General features: G+C 47.8%; 1 protein-coding gene across 4 annotated transcripts in view; it reads left to right on the top strand.

Moving 5' to 3' along the window:
* The window catches only part of Soxn (SRY-box transcription factor soxNeuro), a 70303-nt gene that overhangs the window by 39086 nt on the left and 5584 nt on the right, over positions 1-25633 (top strand). For all 4 annotated transcript variants that reach the window (XM_076384978.1, XM_076384979.1, XM_076384976.1 and 1 more), the window contains one exon: positions 3862-3927. In XM_076384978.1, the coding sequence (XP_076241093.1) occupies positions 3862-3927 (66 nt within the window). The remainder of the gene's footprint in view (positions 1-3861; positions 3928-25633) is intronic.

Genomic DNA, 25633 nt, shown 5'->3' on the forward strand with positions numbered 1-25633 from the left:
TAGCTGAGTGCAAAAATTAGTTCGTTAAAATGTGGGTTGATTTTACTGCCTGAATTGGGAGAATGAATTGAAAGCAGGTGAAAGCTTCCTGTGGCAACTATGGGAATTTCGCGGGGGAGCAGTTTATGGGGCAGGCCTAATTAAAGGCTCGAGTCAGTCGGCGTTTTATGGGAAATCCCTGAACTCGGCACCTGCCAAAACGGTCGATCGCATGGGACAGGAGACTGACGTGATTTGCCTGGTCGTTTAATGACGCCGAGGTTGTGGGAACCCGGTCACGGGTGGAGCGAACACTCCCCTTAAGTACAGTGATTACGTGACTGGGGACACGGTACTTGCGTAGCACTTGACAATTATTAACGTGGATCGATTCGACTCTTTCCTCTCGAAAAAGTTCCTGTGAAAATCCGCGAGGGAAATCGGTCCGAGGAGCCGTCGAACCTTCAGTATCGAATGGAGAATTTTCCCTGCAATCGTTTCCTATCCAACACTTCGGACATGTACGACTCACTTCAACTGATTTCCTTTTCGAATGCAACTTCGAAATTCGTGCATCGTGTTTGGGACTGAACGCGCAAATGTTACAGATGAAATTGCATAGAACTTTCACGGGAATTTTTCGAGAGCCTCGCGGTTCGAGGATTTCTCCTCTCTTTTTTTCTCGCGGGTTAATGGAAATAGAGGCGTTTGCTGTTTGGGTGGATGAGGCAACCACTCTTCCTGAGTGTAACGATTACGTCGCAGAGGATACGGTACTTGGAGTCGACGACTTTTAGCTGGATTGCCGGTAGATTGGTCCAAGCCTTCTTTCTACAATCTTCCTGAAATCCCGATGATACATGTCTTATCATCCTTTTAACTTGAGATTAATTTTTCCGTAAGTATTCAAATTTAGTCGATAACGTCGACTCATGGGAAATGTATTAAATATTCCTCGGTAGACGGTACAAATTTTTATGGAAGATCTGTTATTCTCCTACGAATATTACGATAGAAAGGACGATGTTTCGGTGGAGGGACAGGGAGTATCCAATCTCCAAATAACTTTGATCGATGACACTCGTGTAACCAAAGAGAACGAGTTCACCGTGGTTGGGGAGGGGGTGATAGTCACGAGGGGTGAGATTGCCTTGTCACCTTGACAAATGGTCGAAGAGCGAAAGGTACCAGGCAACGTTGAAACCCGCCACGTTCGCCTAGTCCCTTAAATTTTAGTACTTTCTCCTTTCCACTGGAACCGCGTCGCTCCTTTTGCCTCTCGTTTCACCTGCTCGTCTCCCACGAAGCCCTCGAAGACAGGGAAACCGTCAGCCCTGTTGACGATTAGTCATTAAGCATCGACAGCTTTGACAAATAGTCGAGGCTCGAGTTTATTAAATGCAGCGAGAATAATTTCATGAGAGAAGAGTGGCCATGAAATAACTAGACCCTCGGTGCTCAGCGTGAAAAATTTATCCACAAACTTGATACAATTTTAATCGAATCATTGGCGAATTCGCTGTTTCGCTTTGTAATCAGACCCAGTCCCTCCAACTATGCGTCGTCTAATTACTTTTCCGTTGATGAAAGCGACGTCGATTGATTTTTGATTAAACTCCGTGCACGTTGCGGCACACAATGATTCTCGATTTCAATTTTGTTCAGCGAACGACCGATTGCATAATTGAACGCGTGCAATTTGGCAGCGCGCATTATTCGCGAGTTGTCGACGAATCGAAACTCGATCCAGGTCTCGTGTAAACTCGATGTTTCTCTTAGACAAACGATGATCCGTCTCTGGTTACCGAAATTAAGAGTCACTCGTCAGGTTCCAGGCTTTTCCACGAACATCGTCGAACATCGTACGTATCAGCGTCTTTTTCAGGATCCTAGATGAAATTCGACAATTCGGCGCGAGCAAAAATGTGGGGCAGGGACGCGTCATAAAACGATTCGATGGTTTCGTGTGGCTGCAAGAATTTAGTGTCGTCAGAGAAATTTGCATTGCTCTTGTGAAACATAAATCTTTCAAGTTACGAGGAAAGAAGCATTGTCTTCTCGGGATGATTGAACACGACGCATGTCAATTTTTTCATCCCACCACTAACACTCATAATTTTCACAGAGATATCATTTCATAGAGAAGAAATATTTAAGCGAGGTGATGCAGAAATAAAAAGGCCGCAAGGAATCGCTTCATTCATCGGACGAATGTCACCCGCTAACCGCAGCAAAGGGGGCGGTTCACCCTCGACGCCAAAAATCACATTCCTGTCGACCCCTCGACATTGGTACGTGGTACCGGGTCGAATTCGCATTCCCATGCGCGCAGTCACGAATCACTATGCGTACAGTCCGCTGCAGTAATTGCATGTCTCTACTCTTTTATTAAAAAACGGTACTTCTCAGAGTCCTGCACGGACATAAGTCCGAAGAATCAAAATCTCACGTCTCGCGGGATCGGTCTGAAAAAGGTATTAGCAGAAATGGATATTTCTGGTAAAAATGGGAAATGGGAGGAAATAGAACGAACTATTATTCTAGGGGACTATACGCGAAGACACGAAGTGTCACGCAACCTGCGTGCATGAATGCGTAATGCCTGCGGATAGTGATTTCCACCCTCGTTGGCCACCACCACCGCCCCTTTCCCTGGCCTGATGGGGTTCTCACGAGTCGCCCTTAATACCGCTCATAATCGGGCCCGATAATGCTCGCTGTCACAACACGCAAACAATGGCCCCCGGCAGATTGAAAAATCAAAGGATTACTCGTGTTCCTCCCGGCCTGAGGGGGGTGGTTTCGCGCCGAATAAAAAGAGATGTTACGAAGAGGAGAAACGAGGGCGTATCGAGTAAATAGAGGCCTGGTCCCCTGACACTCGATTTAATTTCATAAAATATTTATACCGATTCGACAAGCTAGTTGCTTGGAAACAAGAGCAGGGGGCTATTCTTCGCGTAATCGAATTCGTTTAGGGAGCTATACAAGGAATTGAGTAGCAACAAGTGAACTCACTCGCGTAACCCTCTGGTGTAATATTTTTTTCCATGGGAGGAATACTGAGAATGATTGGTAGCGACAGTGCTGTTCTTTTTAAAAAATCGCGAGACTGACATTCAAAATGCAAGATAAACTTTTGAACGCTGAAATAGAAAAAGTCCCATTTGTTTAATCAAAATCCTTAGACAACGAGTGGCAGTGGAATATGCGAAAACATTTGTCCCGTGAACCGTCGAAAAATTATCCTGAAATTTTGCGACGAGTTTTTCGAGACAGTTTTAAAACTCTAACAAGGCGAGCTTGACTTCGAAGCCGTCACATTTTTATCTTTCTCGGCTGTGACACGGAAACGTTCTGCCCTGTTGAAAAAGAGACTGACGCGTGTTTAATCGACGATACGCGGATGACAATAATGGGAAACGGTGTGCTGCGTTCGTTGGAAAAGAAGAAATAATAAGCGGTGAGGAAGGGGAAAGGGATAGAGGGAAAGAAAGCGGAGAAGAAGCGACGAGAATGGCAGGAGAGAGAATACGTCGAATAAATTTTCCGCGCACCAACGAATAATGTGTCGTCTAGCATGAATGGCCGACGAAAGCAGCGACACGTTTTATTATAAAATGACCACGATGCAAATAAATTTATCGACACGTGTCCCGCGAGGCGACGTGCGCGCGCGTGTTACACTTTTGTTTCTCATTCAACGTCCACTCAACTTTGTTGGCTCGATAATGAACAGTTGTCGCGCTAGTTACCTTCGTCAACGTATTTTTCACCGATACTGGCGAGCCTCTATTCTGATTAAGTAAAGGAAATGTTGACCTTTACTTTCATCTGTCAATTGCAACGGTGCACTAATTGAAATTGAATTTTCTGTTGCAGGACGGAGAGTGAACGCAAAATGTTGAACCCAGAAACCGGCTGTTACTCAGAGTCCGTTCGGGCATGGTGAGTACCATAGTAGGATCTAAAAAAGAGATACTCGACGTTAAGGTTTAATTTAGAAGCCTCGTAAATGCAACGAAGTACGTCGTATGACTGTCTACGTTTGAATCCACGACGCGACGGCGAGCTCTAATCTCCCTCGAACATCTTGGCTCGCGTGCCGGCTGCGTTCTCATCAACGCGTAATCTTAATTAAGTACAAATCGCTCCGTGTACGACGACGTGTTACATGTCCAGTTACCGCCATTCCTTTGAATAATCGGTCATTTAACTTCCTCTGATTTCCCGATTCTCGCAGCCCTTGCCTTTTGCAGACGTTTTATCAAAGCATCACCTATATAACTATATTCCTGTTACTACTATCACGCTCTACTTTGTCCTGATATGCACTACTAGCATACTCATGAAATTTACGTTACACGCGTCGTAGTGTAAATGATGGTGTAATTGAAATTGACTGCAAGTTTTTCATCCCAGAGCTGTCAGAAAATACTCCGTAGTAAAGAAACCTCGCAAAATAGTAATTTGTGAGATGTAATAAGTAGGTACTGATGAGACTGAGTGCATGCGTGATCTCTCGAAGTCTTGTTACAGTGCGTGTCCACAAAACGGTTACTTCTTCGTAGGTAAAAGCGAACGTCGATTTGCTTAAAAGGATAAACGTGTCTGTGTTGAATAATGTAGGTGCCCAATCTATGAAAGGGGACAACCTCGTGCTTTTCTTGCCTTTTATTATGAGCTTCCCTAGATGAAGTAATAGCGAAAAATTTACAATAATCCCTCCTGCGTTGCTCTCGAGTAATAGCGTGAAAATATAGGAAAATACATTAGGTACCAAAATTCGTTATTCACATTCAATCATTGCCATGCAGCGTTCAAACACAATCGGCTTAATCGAATAATAATTTGCTTGTTTGTTCTTTCACCCGAAAAACAGGAACCGTTTGGATCAGCCGTAAATATGCTGGCAAGGAAACAAACAAGGGATTCGGTCCCAATTGCACGCATGAATTTTAACGAACGGTGTTCGACCGATTTCACGTGTCTCCCACCCGGCGAGAGCTCGAAATATCGAACCGATTTTTCATAATTCAGACCGCGGTTGGGCACAAAATTCAATCCGAGCCCCCCGACCATCGTTATTTCCGCGACGGTTTTCGGTGTTTTTGCCATTATGTTCGCAAAGGTAATTTCCCGACTCTCTCCGACCGCTGCTGATGTATTTATAACGAAACGAATTAAACTCGCCGCCGCGCCGCGCGAATAGGTAACAAAACGCCCACCGCCCTCTCGGCTGGCTGGCTGGCTGGCTGGCGAATCCCCGCCGGAAATAAAATACCCAAATATTTGCACGTTTAATTCGAACCACGCTCGTCTCGAAGCTGTCCCTCTGCAAAGGTTAATAATTCAATTTCTGTCTTCTTTCTATGATATTATATCATTATAACAGTCACTGAAACAAAAAGAAAGTAGGTATTGCAACGAAAAATGTGGCATTTCTTGGGTTGAAGGAAAGCGACAAATGTTCTTTCGCGGCGAGGGAAATTTGCAAAAATTTCTCAATGGACCTTGTCTTCATTTGTTTCGCCACGTCGCAGGGAGCGAATAAGAGGCAAAGAAATGTATTAGAAGAGTTTGTCAGAGACGATTTATCCGCAATCGCGTTGGCGCTTTTCTCGGGACATTAGGGATACGATCAGCCGGTTGGGGAAGGATCGCTGGCTGGGGGGTGCGCCGGGGGTTGGGCCTTAATGCGATTAAGGTCGTTATCAGATGTCGCCGGCGTTTCTTGCACGATGACGTCGACGTGCTCGTTTGTCATCGCGCGACGCCGTCACGGGGGTTGCGCGATTTACTTCCGCTTCCCTCCTTTCGCGCCCTTCGCTTCCTGTTGGCGATTTTCTTTCCAACGCTACGCACGATTCAATTCTATTTTCGCTCATAAAACTTCCACCGATTATCTAGGTAGAGAGACTTGGGAAGTTCTAGTATCATCCTCTATTTATTAAAAGGAGTAGACACGTTTTATGTTCGGTTTTCTCTTAGAAATCGTGCATCGTAAATTTAGGAAAAGGGGGACGGAAACTGCAGCATTGAACGACAAAAAATCGATTTGCAAAAGATCGCGTGCGACACGCGGCCGGACATACGTGTCAGGAGGCATTTCGAGATTCGTTAAGCCTCGTCACACCCACCCTCGCAACGTATACCATCGGTTCAACGTGTGGCATTGGCTCAGAGAGAAGTGTGCGACGTCGACAACAGAGGAACACAGGCAACATGGTTTGTCGCGCGAGGAAACGATGGCGAGAAAAAGATGAGAATGGTTCTTCGTGGTCAGGTTTCGAGACGAGGCGAGGGTGTGGCCAGGAGATAGGGATGATTAGAGGCTACACCCCCATAGGCACGAACCGAGGGTGGCGGCGGAAAATTCATGGAGTTACTTAACAGTCTTCCAGGCTTACTCGTTTATCTTGCTACCAAGGGAAGAAGGAAGTCGTTACGTCGTGGAGAGGCCGCCGGGGTCGAGGCTGTAATCCTAATTAATAATTAATTACCACGGGAGGGGAATAAATGGCCGATTGAATTCTTCCTGCGTTAAGGGAGGAGCTTGATTTATCGGGACGATTCTTGTTCTCCGTGAGCCCCGGAAATTCGTGCCAATAAAGGGCTTGATTATCCACGAAAACTTTGCTTTCCTTTTTGCAGCTCTAAAGTCTTTCATAGGACAATACGAAGGCTCTAGAAATGAAGGTAATCCTTCATATTTTGGAAAACCTTTTAGAACATGTATCCACAGTGAGGATCCATACAGTTTCGAAGGGATTTTGAGATTTCTCGCAGGAAGCTATCATCGGCAATAAATTCCACGGACGACATCCAGATAAATTACTATGCTTCCTGCGGTCCTCGGCCTTCCTAGATTCCATTGAGGAACGATAGTGGGGACAGAGAACCTACGGTTGGAAAAAGTTGGTCAAGTTTTACGAGGACCAGATGGAAAAAACGATGTGAGAGGAAAGGGAAGAGTCATTTCAGATGTTCAGGACCATGCTCGACCGTAAACGCGACCAAAAGTCGTCCTTTCGTGTTGTTACATGACCGACCCATCCCTGGAGCTCCCTAGTTTGTCAGACCACCCTTCGGTGTCACTTACAAGACAGCAAATTTGTCTGAGATAAGCAAAACAAACACTGTGGACAAGTCGCTCCTTTTCGTCCTTTCCCACTTTTTTCCTCCTTCGTCTGTGTCTTCGCCCGAGTCCTGGAGGCCAGGATTCGAAGGGTTTAATTGGCTGCTCGTTCGATAGAAGAGGTTTCTGCATTTGACAGATTAATTTCATGAGATCTCTTTTTTTTTGTCATATTCGGAAAATCGTCAGGAACGTTAGCAAACGTTTCGATAGAGTAATTAATTTTAGTAAGCAGTAAATTAGAATTTTCTTCTGCTAGAATTAACGACAAGCTCTTGGAGCAATTAAAATCGACGGTAGGCAACTCCTCGAGCGAATGATTTTCAAGTGCAAAGTGCTTGATGCGAATGACACGCCGCAGGGGCTCGAAATTATGGATCGATTCCGCGAAACTTCTGTTTCAGCTGCCTTCTCGAACTCGATCCGCTGAGGGGATTTGCATACATTAGATTTTATCCTTCCGAGAACGTTCGTCTTCGAGATGCACGTATTTATGGGAGTCCCGCATATAATGGCTCCAAATTTAGGATGGAATCCCAGTGGTAACTTCATTATGACCCTTGATTTAAGAGCCTCCGTGCTAAACGAGTATTTTCAATCTTGGAAAATATTTCTCGGATACGAATATCCATCACTAAAATATTATACACGAAACCATTTGAGTATTTACTTATAATGTTACTAAATTAAATCTTAACTGCTCCTACTTAAAAGTAACAGTCCTTAACAACTCTAAAGGATACTTAATATTCTACACCCCTTCGCCCTCCTGTCCTAACGACATTTTAATACACCCCCGACAAAGTGCAGAGCGAATTCGATCGAGAAAGGATTACGAGAGCTTGGACGATCAAAATCGAGAGGCTTGCGCGGCTCGATTAGTTTCGGATGAAGGGATGGTGCTGCGCAAAGAGCGCGAAGCGCACAGCTGCACGAAAAAAGGGGGGGCTGGCTGGTCCCAGCTGCGAAACAGGGTCATCGGTGTCATTGGGGATCTAGAAACGATCACGCGTGTCGAACGAACGCGTCGATCGAGCCCTCGATTCGACTCGGGCTTGACCTTCCATGAGCTCGGACTCTGGAGCGAATTGGCGATTGTCTCGATCGACGATTGGTGGAACAGGTGAAAGGGAAGTGCATAAATCAATGTAATGCTCTATGGATCTGGAATAATTTCAGTCATGGAAGTAACAAAATTCTGCAAATTGTCAGACCGTACGAAACCTGTTCACATGAATACTCACAAGAAGATAAACTTATGCACACATCTACTACTTTGGTTCGTAAGGTGTCACATGAGCATGTGCATTTCACGCAGTTAACTATACTATACAGAGGGTAAGGAACCCCCCTCGTGGCAAGCACAAAAGTAAACTATTAGGCAAATCCTCGAATCCTCTGGATCCTGTTTAATTGAATTCACAAGTGATTAGTATCAGCTAGGAATTGAAAATTTGAAACGCATCGGAAGGGGTTGTCCTCGGGTGCGACGAAACAAATGGAGGTACCTGTTCTGCTGGTCGTGCTCCTTGCGAGGAAGAGTCGTTGGTCGAGCGAGCAGCGAACGCACGCAAGGGGTAATTCAACACCTCCGTTTCACGGCCGACGCAATCACGCGACTTGGTCTGCCGGCAGAAGAGAGAGCGAGAGAGCAGGAGAGCCCGTCCTAATCGCGATCGTTGAATAGGATATTCTTCAACGCCTGCATCAGCCGGGGATTATTAATTCGCCCTTGGCGTCGGGCAGCACGCGCCCGGCATGCTTTGACACTCCAGACGACGCGGTGAAAAAAATTGTCCGTAACCAAGAGGATCAAAATCATCGAGAGGATGCGCTCGGATGAGGAGTGCCGAAGGAGGAAGGAAGAAGCTGACGGAGGAGAGGGAGCAGGAGGGAAAGAGCAAAGCGAAGAAAAAGAAGTGGCGAAAGAAAAAGGAAGAGGAGGAGAGACAGAGAGGCGTTAATAGGACCACCACGCCAGGGGACTCGAACGGAGAGCATTCTCGCCGCTTCTCCTGCTGCAATATAATAATGCACGTGTACGCACGCACACGTATGCAGAGGAGAACGCAGAAGCAGCCCTCGGGGGGTTGCCGAGGGGTAAACATCGTGTAACCATCGGGGTAACAGCGAGGGTTTTGAGGGCGATTGTGCGGCTCTCGGGCTTGCACATGATTCCATAAATATTTTATTGGCTCGTCATTCGATTTTATTGCGGCTGCCAATCGAATGATACGCCGGATTACGTCGCGGATGCTTCCTCCCCGATGGCTTGCAAATTTATCAACTCGGTCAATTGCGCCAACACGGCGTTATCAACTTTTAACCTCATGCACTAAAACAAGTATACAGACCTCTATCGCATTGTCAAGAGTATACGATTACTTCTTCCAAATTACGAAAGTAAAACGAAGACAAAAAGAAGTGAAGCGAGAACGTTTCCCCAGGACGCGGATCTCTACCGAACAGCTGAAGAAGCCGAGGGGGGAAATTTGGGACGAGCCGCTGTCGCAAACGATTTTCCGCGAGATCGCACCACAGCGTGGCCTCTTTCCTCGGGGAAAACATATTTTTCAGGATGCAACGAGCCATCCGTGGTTGGAACGTCCCGCAATTTCCTTGCCTCTCCCTGCTGGCCGACGTCTGGCCAGTGCGCGCTTAATTAAGCCGAACCACTTAGTACCGTTGAATGCTCGTTGATTGGCAGACGAGGTAGCCGACGACGAGGACCGCAGCTCAGGTACGTAGAGCCATCCGCGGCTATCTGCCGACCGCGAGTCGGCCACTCAGTCAACATCAGACGAATGCTGAGTTATGTCGAGGGTCCGAGCTCTTTTAAACTCGCCAATAAATCGGCTGCTCTCCTCGCCGAAGCTTCTTCGTCTTCATCCTTCTCCTTCTCAGCGTCTCCCTCTCTCAGCTGCTTCGCACCTTCCTCTTTTCTTCGAACCCCGAGTCGTTGCACTTGCCTCGATACTTCTTCGTGATTTTTTGACGTCTGTCTGTTACACTTCCAAACATTTGTTTTCGGCTTTGCGGTTACAATTTACCTTCATTGCTAACTTTTGTGCTCTCTCCACTTTGTTCCCTTTCACTGGATCCCTCTATAACGATCCTTGGCATATTTCGTGATTCTTTGCAACAGCATTACTTGATTTGCTCCTGGGACTCGCCTAACGTTATCTCTCACAGTTTTAACTTTTGTTTTTTTGCTTGGTATCGGTATGGTTATTACTGCTTCTTTGTGGCAATCTTTTGGGTCATTTTCGTCGACGTATTTTATCATCAACTTGGAGATACATTCGCCTGGAAGTTTTTGCGCAAGAGAATCGCGTCAGGTAGCACGAAATTCGCCACAGGCATCTACCTGCACCAGTCGACCGAGCAAGGTGCGAAAATGTCGGCTCGTTTGCCCGCTGACTCGGCAGCTTCCTTTTCCCCGTTGTTTTCCTTTATTTTTTCAATGGCTTTCTTTCTCGCTATTATCTCCCGCCCTCCGACCGCGGGATCGATTATACTTCTGTTAAAGATTAGAAACGGACCTGTGTATTCCGTATCAGAAGTCGTATTAATTACTCTTCGGCCGCCGCTGTAATTAATTTCTCGATCATCGTTCCTCATCAAACCTGAGAGAGCTCCCTTTACCACAGCCAGTTGCGTTCATCTTTGGAGCGCGTTAGATTTCTTACGGGACACCTCGTTTGTGTCTGCGTCCTTGGCACAGGAAGATTTCTTTCGATATTTAAATAAGTAGAAGCGATTCTGTCTAAAGATGGAGCCTCTGTGGCGACCAGAAACAAAGCGGATCGCGATCGGGAATCTTGGCGCGGCGTAGTCACCGATTAATAATTACAGCATTGTCGTCACTGCTAAACGCTTTAATCAATGTCATCGGGCCAATTTCCGATCGCCGTTGGCTTGCACAGCCTGTCCCTCTCTTCCTCTATCACAGGCCGGCTACTCTGCAGGAAATTACGCGGCACGATCGAAACGCAGGCGGAAGTCGCAATTTATCAGTTTCCAGGCTGGACGCTCGAACCGGAGATCGCGATTTCGATTTTCGATCGCGCATTGTTGCGAGCGTCGCTCGAAAATCGATCGACACTATCGGCCCTGAACCGGTTATCGTCTAGAATTTCTAGAACATTGTCCGGTTCGTTTATCACATTTTAAACGAAATGAAATTAGAATTGCGATTAGAACTAAACTCTGTAATTCTGCTGTACAATGAAAATTCCTTCCGCTGTCTAATTTGATACGTTCTCTGTTCCTTATCATTTATCTTCTTTACGAATCGTACGATTCAATCCAGACAATTAGCACGGAAGAGGGGCTCCATTTATCGACTAATTAAAGTGGATAATACGTGGAAAGGGTTGCAGGTTCCGCGTCCCGTTGCGGTGATAATTTTTCAATTTTCTGGGACACGAGTCAGGAGAGATTACCGTTTTCCAGGCAAACGGGGAGTAACAAACTGACGCCTGCCGGTTGCTCGAGAGATCTCGAGAGTTTTGCCCGACTCTTTCGCATCTGGATAACGAGGTTTACCCTTAACGGTTGCGTGGTTGCCTGATAATTATCGCAAGCGTTGCTTCGACCCGAAAGCATTGCTTTTTCACGCGTATTCCGTTCATCTCACGTGTTTCATGATCCATATTCTACGGAAATTTCATCCACTTTTAATGTAAAAGGGTTCCCCATCTCTGCGAGTATTTTTCAAAGCACATGAGCTTCCAATTTCTTCTAACTGATAACAAATTGAAATTCCTCGCTAACAAAAAGCTGGTTCCTTTTGGGCTGAACCATCCCGGACAATCTGCACTCGTTTTTTCATCCATTTCGAAATATTTTTCACCCTGAATGCCATCGCTTCTCCATTAATTGCACGTTGCACGGTTTAAATCTTTTATTAGAAGTAAAATGGCGGGCCGTTCGTTTCGATTGATCGATCGACCGTGCTCTCACGGTTTACGGCACAGGCGAAACGGGACGATCGGCCGGCGATATTTTCGCGGCAGGTCGATCCGAATGTGAAGAAAAGAAAAGGGGGGGAAAAAGAAAGGAAAAATCGTGCACTCAATCTTCCATGTATGCGCATACATTGGAATATCGCCAGTTTCGCTGGTTTCGAGTGGCCGACGGGTTATTCGAGTACCTGGACGCTTGTGCACGTGAATATTGCCAGCTCTCTCTTATGTGAAATTCCCGCGAGTGTCTACGATTCAGTGCATCCTACGTGAGCGCGCGTTTTGCACACCGCTTGCGCCGCTTCAGCTCTAAATGCCCAATGGCGATGTGTCGCGTTCGCGTTCTCGATCAAATCTTGCGGATGAAAATTTTCTGTGCATCTCCGCGAGAGGGCGCCACACTGAATATTAAAACTTCAAGTAAAGCCAATTTTTCGAGACGTCATACACCAGACGAGTAACGTAGAGAATCATAGATCATCGAGATCTTCTCGAGAGAAGCTGAAAAGACGACCAGGCGTGATCCCGCAAGATGGATTCTGCTAACAACTTTTGACGAGATGAAGACGTATCTTCGCGAATTATGATCGAAGAGCGGCATTTGGGCGCAAAAAGATCCCAGCGGAAAATCATCGATTTTTGTCGGTGACTCGGCCTCGGCCAAGTCCTCCATTGTTTCGACGAGGAGAAAAACAGGTACACTTGCACTTGTTCGTTTGAGGAACGCCTCGTTTGTATACTTAAACCAGTCTATGCAACAAGCCTCCCACAAAGCTGCATCGTCATTCCGCCAGAGGTGCGAAGATTTTTCACGGAATTGCACGCCGCCTTAAAAGCTCGTTACAACCGGCGATTCCTCAAAGTGCGAGATTGACTTGCGGAGTTCGGCAAAACGGTGCTCGATTTTCGGTGGAATCTGCAAGGACAAAAGAGCGGGGCGGGCGTTTTCGGGTGGTCCAGATGCACCAAACAAACAATCGAGCTGAGATTTAAGGAATGGTCTAGAGAAGTTCTCAGTCATCAGCGTTTAGAGTTGATATTCATTCGTTTGCAGCAGACTTATATTCGAATTCGATATTTCGCATTCAAAGTCAAAGAAAATGAATGCAAACTCGGCCAATTTTCCGTTTATTCCTCCCGCAGGTTATCTCTGGGAAAGGATGGGTCGCATTGCAATCCAAATACTCCGTGGCTACCTGTCGCAGGTGCCAAAATCGTGTAAACGCTTTTCTTCCGAGAACGTGACCCTCTTCAAGGACGGAAGCACCTTATCCTGTAAGCCCTTTGGGGCTACAGGTGGCTCCTAAGCCGATTAGATGCAGCGCCAGGGAACAATTTGTTGTTGACGAAACTTAACCCTTGTTTCGCGCCGACCACGTTCTCTTCCTGGCTCTCCTGTCCGAGCATGTCTCTCAATACTGATTGACTGATAAATCGTCGACGACAGCTCTGGATTATAGCCGATCGCTGCCAGAAATCCTTTAGAATCCTAATCGCATTTTCTTCTTTCCATTTTTATTCGATAATTAGAAATGAAGTGCTTCCGATCGAAAATTTGGCTCCTGAAATATTAGGGCAAACGTTGATTGAGAGTAGAGCTAACTCTATGACGATTTTGAAGACCTGACAGACCGTGTTTCAGCAAGGATATAATAACCAGACGACTGCAAATAGGTTAACGATTAAGCGGTTTACGAGCGACCGTTCACAGGATCTCTCGCTCGCAAGAGCCGGTCAACAGGTTGTTCCTCGACCGGCCGACTTCCGGCGAGTCTTGAGGAGAGAAAGAGGCACACGGAGGGGAGGCCTCTCAATTGCGAACGATTTAAGGCTGCCATTGGCCCCGACCTCCGTTCTTCTGCAAATGAAAACTTTCCCCATCTTCTTTTTCTTCCTCTCTTTCCACCTTTTCCTCCTCCTCTTCTCCATCATCTTGTTGTAACTCGAACGAAGAGCACTCGCGGTGAAACTTCCTTCTCTCCCCCTGTAACTTCTGCTCGGTTTCCTTATTTCCGCGCGCGAGCTGCGGTTCGACGAGCAATTACGTTCTAGGAAGTCCTCGGCCCGCGAACCTCTCGCGGGAGAAACGAGCGAAGTCGTTGCGATGCGGTTGGAAGCGGCTCCACGAGATTGCGTGCGAACTTTAAACGACGCCTTTCAGCTTTCCTGCCTCCGACACGATTTCTCAATTCGGGGAGTTTCGCGGGGCCTGCTACCCCTCTTCCGTCGCCGCGTCGTAAATTTTCATTGTTTCCTTGCAATTTCGATCACTGCAATTTCGAGAGGCCTCTCGAGGTAACGGGGAACGATCCCATTTTGAGAAAGAATGTAGCAGGACGTTTGGAAGCGTGCATCCACGGCGGTTGCGACATCCACGAAACTTGAACGTGTCCGTGAAGCTCGAAAGGGAGCCGTCGAAGATCGATGTGTCTGTAATCACACGAACGAAGGTCGCGGACGAAGCGGGAGAAAAAGAGAAGGCGAGAACGAAGGAAGGATGGCAGAGGCGTCTAATCTGTCGGCACTGATCAGGACCCAGTATCGATGATGAAGTCTCCGGCTTCTTTGAAGTCCGCCGTGCTTCGCAACGGGGGAGCGAACCGCTCGAATCCCTCGATTCCTCCTGATCCTGATCCTGCGCCGCGCCGGCAGGACCACTCGCTCTGTCCGGACCCATCAAGTCCCGTCTGTCTTAATGCCCGTCAGAAATTAAGGCGAAGGAATGGATCGATCGGAATGCTAATGACATCGATACTTGTCAATATCTCTGGCAGAAAAATAAGACGAGTTCTAGAATTCGAGGGAAGGCCTTACCAGCTATCGTTAATATTCTAGTTCTGTGGTGTCAGAAGGCTTGAAGGAATTTGCCGAAGCATCAGAGTTCAGTGGGTATTTCTTGCGTTAATCGATAGTTCTTTACCTTCGTTAATTAAACGAAGATACCTACAGTGAATTTACTGTTTACCACTCTCCGAATGATTCTACTAAAGGCTCCAGCCAACCGTGAAATACTGTATTATTCCTTAGATACTACTCTCGCTTAAATATTCCTATTCGTTCCCTCGAACGATCTTCCTCGCACGCGATTCGATGGCTTCCACTGTGGACAACTTGTTCCTGTTACATTCTTCACCGAGAGTGAACTTAAAGATCGGCCGGTATCTTTTACGAGCGGAGTGGGGGTTGGTCGTCTCCTGTTCATGGAAGGTTCGAAAAAAGCCAGTGGGTGATCGATTGGGGCAATCGAGCCGGTTGGTGGAAACGTTACGAGTTCCTTCTCTTTCGTTCCGTCTACCCTCCTGGTGCCCAGCAGTATCCTGGCGACGTCCTGGCAGTCCTGTGGTGCGCGTCACCTTCCCCTTCCGCTCCTCGTCCCTGCAAAGGGCTATATTGCGAGGATACTACGACCATAACGTGGCCAGGCCATAGCTAGACAAAGCTGCCGACCATAAAAGTGTCCACCCTGATGCTCGATGCTTGGTTTATGGCCGCCGTGGCAGGAACACCCGGGGGAACGAGCAGGTAATCGGCAAGGACTCCTCGTTCCTCCGTTTCTCGCCGTCCTTCGTCCTTCTTCTGGGCATAGAGCTTTCCTCTATTTCCTCTCCTTCTCTTCCCGCCTCGCGTCTCTCCACCGTTGCTTTTTTCCTACCCCTGGTGCCGTTCGTTGTCGCTGGTCCGAGCGTGACGACAGGACACGCCACGCCTACGAGCCCTCGGGTCCTGACTAATTGCCGTTAATCCTACGCGATGGATTGTCCTTCCGTGTCGTCACTTTTGTACCGAATCGTGGTTCGCGCGATTTTACCAACCGATACGAGTCTCTTGCTGCGGCTGTTCACAGGGCAAGAAACGTTCAAATCTCAGAATCTGCTGGTCGCTAATTTGTTCCTGTTTTGTCGTGTCCCTTTTTTCTGGTTCAAGAAAAACTCGAGCAAATTAACGCTTCTATGCTGATCCTCGAGTTAAAAAGGATAACCCTGTAAATTAAGGCTCGTGAATTTAGCTAAGGAATTAAAATTCCTTATTAATTATCATTCGATGAAATTTTAGAAATCGCCAAGCATAGTCTACGGAGGCCACAGTCTCTCTTGCCTCCATAGAAGTATGGAAATTTGCTTAAAAGGATATAGGTTACAAGAGATAAGCAAAAGAGCTGAAAAGAGAATGAGTCCTGCCGTGGCTTTGTTGGCCAAACAAGCTGAAAGTCAATTGGCAGTCGAAATGGGCGTTCTGTCCGTGAAACCACAGCCATACTAGTAGCCCATGAAAACTGCCTAAGACAATGGACTGGGTTAACGAGAGAATGAGACTGTTTTGAGCACAGTGGTAGAAACAGAACCCTTAGACGACAGGGATGCTCAGCGTCTCGCTAGACCCGAACCGGACACCTTACTAAACATAAATTTTCCAACTTTCCTTTTCGTTTTCCCTGCCGGATTTCTCGTGCGTCCAAATACCACGAGAGTCGACTTTTTCCCCCTATCGAGGCGCAAAATTTACAACTGTACATTAGCATTCTTGACCCCGCACGAATCTTGCTCCACTTACATAACCAGCTCCCTGGATTTCGAAACCGTGCACGCAACTAGTCACTGAATAGTCTTCACGTTCCACTCTAAAACTATCATCAACTGATCCTTATCTCCTCCTATTGCATAACTACCCAATAACCAACACACAAACCTATCGCGAAAAAGTGCTCGAAATTCCGGCACCCTCTGAAAGTTCCTCTCTTGTCCAGCGGCGTGAAGTCGGCCGAAATGCCGGTCCAGCAAGTATCCAGAGGGCTAGTCGGGGCCAACTTCCGGCGATCGATACTCCGAGTGGACATGCACGCGGGGACAGAGGGAACAAGCTCGCGGAGCAAGCGGACGAAGGGAGGCGGGAAGAGAGAGAGACGGAAAGGACGGCGGTCTACGTAATTTTACGCGACCATTGTATCGCGACGAATCAGATAGAGGCTCCTGCTCGACGCGAACAATTCACCGACACGGAGAGTGTCCTCGTCTGGCTCCTCAGCTTCTCCTGATGCGCCGGGAGAGCGGCGTGTTCCTCCATCCGGCGTCGTCCACTCGGTCCTCTTTCAGACGACGACGTCGCGCGCGTTATCGGCTGGTGAAATCGGTCAGATCGCCCAACAGGATGGACATCGGAAAGTTTACGCTCGCCCGTATCTGACGGCCGTGGTTTATAGGCCTCGCGGACCAGTTATCGTCCCGATGGCTCGTTATCGGAGTACGTTTTCACGTCCGGCCAGTTCAATTCTTCCGCGGTCGTAACTTCGATCGGCATTGCCGCCGTAAAAATGACGCGCTCTCGAGCCCCTCTCCACCCTCGCCCGTCGGAAGAGCGGTTTTGTTTCGATTCTGCCTTGTTCCATCGCTGAGCAATGTCCTGAGCCTTCCCGTGGATCACCCTCGATCGTGTCACTTTCTAGGGACTTTTGTCTCGCGTTCCTGTTTGGTTTGCTGCGACGGATAATTCCTCTATGTGATCGATCGGGAAACATTCGAAATTCCTGCTCACCCTTTACCTTCTCTGAAAGTAACTTTATGGCAGCCTGTTTAGTGCACTGTCTTGTATGTTATTTTTATTCTCTGCCATTCTTTGTGCACGGCTTGCGCTGATTGAGAGACGAGATTTAATCATACGTTTTGATGTGGTAGTTGAACATGTAACTAGCTCTAACGTGGGAAACTGGGAATAGAACACGTGTATCGTACGCGATCTCTTGAACGTTTGCGCAAACATTCCGCGATCTCGACAGACTCCGGAAACGTGAGAACAATTCTCTGCACGGAGTAGCTGTTTGCTGATCAAAATCGCAATTGAAATTCGTTAGCGACATCAATTTCACGGAATCACGTGTGGCAAGGATAGAAGCAATTTAGGTGAGCTAGAAAAATCTTCTCAGCCTATACAGTTATGAATGGAAATTTATGCTCGCGTACAGACGTGAATATTTGTTCGCAAGAAAATCATACTCGTATCCTGTCACCGGTTAAGCACGGGGCATCTGTTTCGCATGCCAGGCGCATGTGCTGAAATTTCCGTCGGGTCTGACCCATTGAGAGAGACCCCTCGGAACACTTCCTACCCTTGAGCAATAATAAAAAGCACACGTGCATTAACCCTGTACCGTCAACAAATTAGCGAAGATTTACGGCGCCATTATTACGGTGCAATAATTTCCTTTACGATTCACGAAAGCTGTTCGTGATAAGCTTTCTCAAGGTTCTCGAAGAAGCTAAACGGTGGAGGTCAATGTAAAGACGCAGAAGGAATTGCTCGACGTTAGTTGGCAAGTATCACCTTACGAATCGTTTCCAGGAAGTCCTTGTTTCGCGAAACCTCGGTCGACGCGTGGTCTCGAGTCGCGCGACCATTGCACGTGCACCGGTCCCTCGATTCTACACGCGAGCGCACGTGCACTACTGCCTTCTGCATCCTTGCTCGAGTTGCAGCGCGTCACTAGACGCCGCCGCAATGCACGACGCTCTGCATTCCAGAAAATCTATCGCCTTTACGAGTTCGCTCTATCTTTCGACCACGGAACACTGAAACAGGAGAACTCGTGTCTAGCTGGTTGCATCGACACTTTATTTCCTGTCATTTTACGTACTCGGATGCTTCAAGATTGTACTGTTAATCCTTGGTAAATGTTCAGCAAGTGGAGCTGCTAATTTCTGCCACGTAGAAGTTGAATGCGTGCGTCAAAAATTGGATCAGTTTCCTCCGAATCTCGTCGCTTTCGCAAGCAAAGGAAGCACGCGATGTTCGACGGTCGCGAGACACGCACGGAGACGCACACAGGCCTTCGAGCTCCGAGAAATCGTAACTTGGCGTGTTTATCACCGGCAGACCGTGCACGGCCGGCGGCGTTAGCGCGAGGAACGACTTCTTGCGTGGGGCGTTAAAATCATATGGGACTTTTTTAAAAGCCCGCCATGGGGACCACAGGACCTCCCGTCCTGCCAACAGCTCGACCCCTCCCGTCGTCCTTTCAACCTACCACCACCCACGTCAACGAGGGATTCGTAGAAAATCATGTTATCGTATCGTTTTCTTCGACAATCGAAGCGTGGCTATGATCAAGAAGCAGTTCATTTAGGTTTCAGCTATAGAATTAGTTGAGAAAATCGTTCCACCTTCTATTGAAGAAGGGCAAAAGTTAAATAATTTAGAAATCATAGGTACTTTGAGTGCCAGAAACTGAATAGAATTTTTCTGGAAGACTACGAAGAAATCAAATGAGACAATATAGGATAATTTGAAATTTCGCGAGAAGGCCAAGGACGGGCGAGTAGAGGGGTAAGGACTCTCGGCTGTCTCCTTCTCCACGATCTTCGCTCGTATCCTGAAGGAGGGCCAAGAGTTCGCGGTGGGGCCGTTCATCAGCGGCAACTTGTCACGCCGCTGGGCATCGGGCATAAATTCCACTCCGTAATGTGACAGGTCCTCGCTCCTACCCCCGAGAAAACCATCCTACGGCACTGTGCTACTATCCACCGGGTGTCCTGGAATTTTTTCCCTTCGTTGTTCAGGAGTGATCGATCGAAAGGAAATTTAGGGCACCAAGGAATGAGAACACATGTCTTTCTCTGTATTATGTTTTAATTCTGGGAAGATTCAATAGAAAATTGCTTCTTATTGTTCCAAGGGAAGTTATTCTATGATGCAGCTAAAGTTACAAGTAGTTAAGGATAACACCATGGAAAGTTCTACTAGGTGAGCAACACTACAACTCTAACTTTGAATCAATAACTGTACCTACCTCGTAGACGGGCAATGTCGCTGGTGGAGTTTCCAGCAGGAAAGGATAGATCAGAGAGAGCGAGCGGTCAGCTCGTTGCGGCGCTTCCTCCTTTCCGCCGGAACTCGATAGCAATCGAATGGCCGCCGTTGTGTCCGGTGGACACGCGTACCCACCATTTCGATATAAATCAGACGCGATGTTGACGAAACACTACGCTTCAACCATGAACTTTCCTTCTAGTTCCTCACTTTCAAATCGATACAAATTTCTAACTCCTTCACTTTTATCTACTTCTTGAAATTTGTCAGAGCCCTTTTCACGGTTTTCAGGACATAAAGGGATTTGTTAATCGGATGTCCCCGTTGAAATCCCTGTGAGAAACGCGAAGACGGTCGCGATTTACACACACGAGCATGCAGAATGTATCCAGGAACCGCGGACACGTGGATAGAGAGGAAAAGGGTATGGGGAGGGGGCACATAGAACTCCGGTAGCTCTGGTACCAGGTCGCAAAAGCGACTTAATGTCCCCATTTGTCCTGCGGCTCTCCGGAGGCGATTCATCCTCGCCCTTTGTGCGTCCATAGGACATGGCGTCCCATATAAGCGACACACCGTATCACCTCCGCCCGTTCCACCGCCGCCCTTTCATCCAGGAAACTATAATTCGGAAGAAATTAACCGACTGGACGCTCCCCGTGCTTTTACGCTGTGGCCAAATTTATTTGTGACCGGCGTTGCGATGAAAATACTCGTCTCCTCCATTAGTGTCACCAAAAATTTTGCCGAATTTTTTCATTGGCATGACAGGCTGAGCAGGCGCTTTTCTCTCTGCTTTGGGAAATTTCGCCACAATTTCCAATACAATTTTCGCACGTGGCGAACCGAAACGAAATAGTAAAAGAACCGCAGACGAACGGCGTTTGACCTTCGAGTTAGGCATCCAACATCGATGTAGCAGACGGTTGAATGAATTGAAAAACAAGAGACAATTTCAATAGCGTCATAATTACGTTATTTGTTTACCGCGAAGCGGCACCTGTCACTTTAATGGCCACGGTGGACGTGTCTATTATATGCGCATAGATATGCGTACGTTAGGCCGCACCGTGTGGCTAACACGCGAATCGCTCGTTAGAAGGATTAGGTCACTAATCTGGCGTTAAGACCCCGACACTCGTTAGCTCGAGAGACAAATCATGAAGACTCGGCCGTGCTCGAGGGCCCGTTAGGCGTTAGGTCAACCTGTCGACAGTTGCTAATCGCCTTTAAGCTAATTCCCTTAATAACTTTATCCTCCTCCCTGCTCCATGGCAACCAGATCACTTCTAATCGAATATAGAAGAAAAAGCCAACGATGCAGCAAATCGCCTCACCTATTCCTAGAAAATCTATTAACCATAATCACTGATTTACAATAGAAAGCACCTCGTCGTATTCTCGATAGGAATGGCAAAGGTATATCAGCCTGTAATCAACCACTCCGCAGAAAAATTGAATTTTCCATCGTAAGAGAGGTAAAATTGTATTGCACTGAAGCTAACCGAAATAAAAATCGAACAGGATTCCAGGACTCTTTGCGGTGTGTCGGTAACTAGGTCGACGAGAGCAAACGATACATATTAATCTCCGGTGTTAAAATGGCCCGCGATCCGATCCAGGCGTGATTTCATTCTTCGGCTAGCTCCTTATGGCACTTGGGACCGAACCGTGACCAATCCGAAATAAATATTGGCGATTATTAAGACAGCGCGCGCGGAGAACAACCGGCAGAGATGAAGCAGGAGATGCTACGCGTCTTCGTGAGATGGTTGAGACGTTAAGTGGGCCCATTAGCTACGTTCCTAGGTGGACCGTGCCCGATGATGGCATTCCTCCGTGCTCCACGATCCCTTCTGCCTCCGCCTTCGAATGGGTTTCTCTCACGCTGCCACGTGTACCTGCCTCGAGGAATCCGCGTCGGCGATGTTCGCTCGTAGAATGCCCTTCGACCAATTTATCGCGCCGGGGTTACGCATACACAGCTTAGGGTTGCGTCGAGAATAGCTTAGCTACGTCGCCTTCAAATTCTCAGTCCAAGAAAAAGATAACTTTTGCAATTCTACTATCTTCTAGAGAAAGATCCCACAGTTACAAGTCTCTTCCCACGATTAATTGCCCCAATGGCGAGCGCTAATCACTCTGTCCGCCCCAGACTCAGCTTTGTAACCAGCGTGGACCACGAACGCTATAGAAGCGCACGATCGATCATTCGTAAACCCTGTCCGTCAAGCCGTGGATGGTGTCAAAGGGATAAAGTCGTCATCGTGGATCAACCGCGGAGGAATTCGCTGACTCGGCCCCTGAGGTCACCAACGCGGCTCGGCAAGGTGACATCTTCATCTCCTCCCCTCCCCCTGGGCATAGGGCGAGTGAAAAAGGACCTCGTCCTCTCGTCCCGCGTGCCTCAAGCCGCCCTTCGAGGTGGATGCAGCGGAGGATGACTCTGCCGACACGTCTTCGGGCAGTTTCGATGCGTTGCTGTTGGACGGGACCCTTGCCAGCTCTTTGTCGGCCGATCACGAGACACCTGGACACCGGGCTGGGTTATCTCGCTCCTCTCGGCCCGTCCGGGGTCATCGAAAGGGTATCCTCGATCTCTCGGGCTCTCAAGAGCACCGGAGAGCTATGGAGAAAGCACGAGGGCAGTTAACACCGCGGTGTCACTCTTCGCACGGCGTGTTTGGCCGATGCTTTAGGACCAGTTAACACCGAAGGCGGCGCTCCTGTGATGTCGCCCAAAGTGATACGTTCTTATCGATCTCTTCGGCCCCTGTTGCTCGCTCTCCTGACTCTCCATCAAAAATGGTCCATCGACGCAAAGTATATGGAAAAGTAAGGACCATGGAGCGGTGTCCTGCGAAGCGCATGACGTTTTATTATTCAATGCCATTACGATTCTATTTATCGCATCGTGAAACAAACAAGAGGGTTATCTGTTGTTTCGCAACGCGTTAGACATCGGCTTGTAGCACGTGCACGTGCACGCGCGTCTGCTTATTTTCGGGGTTCTTCGGGAGATTAAATTTACACATAGTAGCGCCATGAAACAATGCCAGGGACCGTTTGCGCGCTCCTGCAAATATTTGAGTGGCGGTGTTTGCCTTCTATTCGCGGTAGCCAAGGGCTTGAGCCTCCGTGTGTACACCGATTCCCCTCGTGCACTCTTCCTGATCGATGTTTGCCCCGGCCACTTCGCTTTAATTGCTCGCGAATCGTGGCGTAATGACTGGCTGCGCGCGAGACGAGGGCTAGGGTGGCGTCGAGACGCTACGCGTCTGTCCTCCTCGTGCTAGAAAATCGCAAAGATCTAGAATGCACATTCTTCTACTAGAAAGGCTTGCAGCCTTACCAACCAAAACATATTTTTGAATCGTACGCGATCACTTCTCAAGCGATAACCGAACAGATTTGTTCGTGATCCACTAACGAAGATCTATCGCATTTCCATGAACCCAGTTCATTGAGCATTCTACTTTGGACAACAACTAAAGCAATTTGCAACGAAGAATGAAAGGAGAAAGGGGATGCAAACTCGTCGAACGCGAATAAAAGCGGGGACGAAGGGAGGGTGGTAGCGAGGGAATAAAAAGTATCGGGAACGAGGAGCAGGATTAGCAGAAAATAGAGGAGGAATGATGGATCGATAGCGATAAAAACGCGGCGACGAGTAACGTGGTCAGTTATTAATGTAGCCCGCGATGTCATGGACGATCGAGAATCGACGGAGGACGTGTCGGGGGGAAGCGGAGTAAAAACGTGGCCGGCGGGGTGGTTTGGAGATGAGGTCGCTCGCCGGAAGTTCCGTCGCACCGGAATTCATAAAAACTAGCGGCGCGGACCATCGTTCTCTCTCGGAGCTGTCCCGGTTCAACCCTCTCTCGAGCTGCTCAGAGGGTGGGGACGATGAAAAGCGTCACCGAAGAGCAGGACGAGGCGGTGAAACGCTGGTCGTCGACGATCCTCGGCTTCCAGCTTCGGGGATTAATTCTTCGAGCCCGGAAGGGGCGAATTTTTGCTTAATTTAGTCAGAAACGGGTGAGAATTTTCTAACAGACTTTCTAGAGAACATGCTCTGTTACAAAAAAGTCGCATTATGAAAATATCGTGATAAAATATTTTCAATCGGATGACAATTTTTCTGTTAAACTCTGTAGAACCGTGAGAAAATACTAAGATTTGCATTGCTCGATTGTTAGGATAAAATAATTATGTCGTGAGTCATATTTCATGAACAGATTGTTAGATTCTTCGGTGAAATCTCTATTTGACGTGAAATCACGATATTCTTTATCTAGTTCACGAGAAGAGATGTAAATTTCACGAATCGATCGGTCGTCGTCTCGTCACGGTCAGAGGCGCACGGCTCGAGCGCCAGCCAGGCTAGTAAATAAAAGACCAGAGTTAATTTTTTCGAACAATGGGACAGAGTTGTTGTGGTCGGCGAGGAGAGCAGACAACCCCAGTGTTTTACGTCGCTTGCCCCCTCTGAACTGAACGTAATTCCGTGTCACCGTATAAATCGAAGGCTAATGGAATTCATGGTTCACCACCGAAAAGTCTGTGTCCTTGCCATGAGGAATGAATAAAACACAAGTTACTTTAAATCACCGAATAATACGCGTAACACATTGATCATTTAATCCAAATGATCCATGGTACCCTTTCTATACCCCCCAGAATCCTGCAAAGTGCAACCAAAGTTAAGAAGGATCACTTTGCAGATGTTCTTCGCAAGAAGACGTTTTCTACAGATGTTGCACTAGCGCAATGTGAACACCCACACTAAGTAGAAACGCAGTGCGTCTGGTGCACGACTTCGGTCGACTCTAATTAACACGTCCACGAATCAAAGACGAGGAAAAACGAATAAGATTCCGAGCGAGCCGAAAACGGCGCGGCAGACGTCATCAAGATGCAGTGCTGCCAAGGATCCCGTAATTAGGGGAAGCTGATTTTTCATTTGTCGGGTATCATTGAAGCTGTGCTCATTAGCTGTCGGCGTCGACGGCGTCGGTACGCGGCGCGGTGCGGCGCGGCGCGGCGCGGCGCGGTGCGGCGCTCGATCCAGCCGAGCATCCGCGGCTGAAGGATGCCTCTGGTTGGTTAGCCTGGCCTCGGTCTGGTTGGTCTTTGGGCTGGCTGATAAAGGCGCATCCTCCTCTCTTCCGCTCTCCTTTCCTCTCGTCTTCACAGACTCCTCCGCCGCCCCCATCTCTCGCTTCTATTGCTCCCTTTTCTCCTTTTATGTCTCCCGCTTCTTCTATCCATCCTCACTCGTCTCCCCTTTTCCTCAATTTTTTCTCTGTTCCTCGTTGATCGCGTTTACGACTGTTCCACAGATTTTCGAATTTTCGCAGAGCTTCCAGGGAGGCAGATGTCGATTATTTCGCGGTGTTTTCTAGACGAGACGCTCGCGAAGAGCACTACGAAGAATGATGTGCGAGGGACGATAACGAGGCGAGATCGTTATTTGCTGGCAAGCAGAAATCGGGCCTCGCTGCCAACACGGCCGTCTCCTCTTTTTGGGAGGAATAATGTAGATGAAATTCGACGAGAAATCGTCCTACCGATGAGAGTACATTAGGGAGATTTTTAGTAATTCTACAAAAACGAAAAGTATGGTAGGGAATGAAAAGATGGCCTCTAGAGACACCTGAAGATCAGGTAACAGTAAGCTCTCTTCTAGAAGCGAGATTAAGTCTTGTTTACATGGCATTTTTTGGTCTCCTTTGAATTTCATATATACATA

The sequence above is a fragment of the Calliopsis andreniformis genome, chromosome 9 (genome assembly GCF_051401765.1).
Source record: "Calliopsis andreniformis isolate RMS-2024a chromosome 9, iyCalAndr_principal, whole genome shotgun sequence".
In the NCBI taxonomy this organism is placed as follows: Eukaryota; Metazoa; Arthropoda; class Insecta; order Hymenoptera; family Andrenidae; genus Calliopsis; species Calliopsis andreniformis.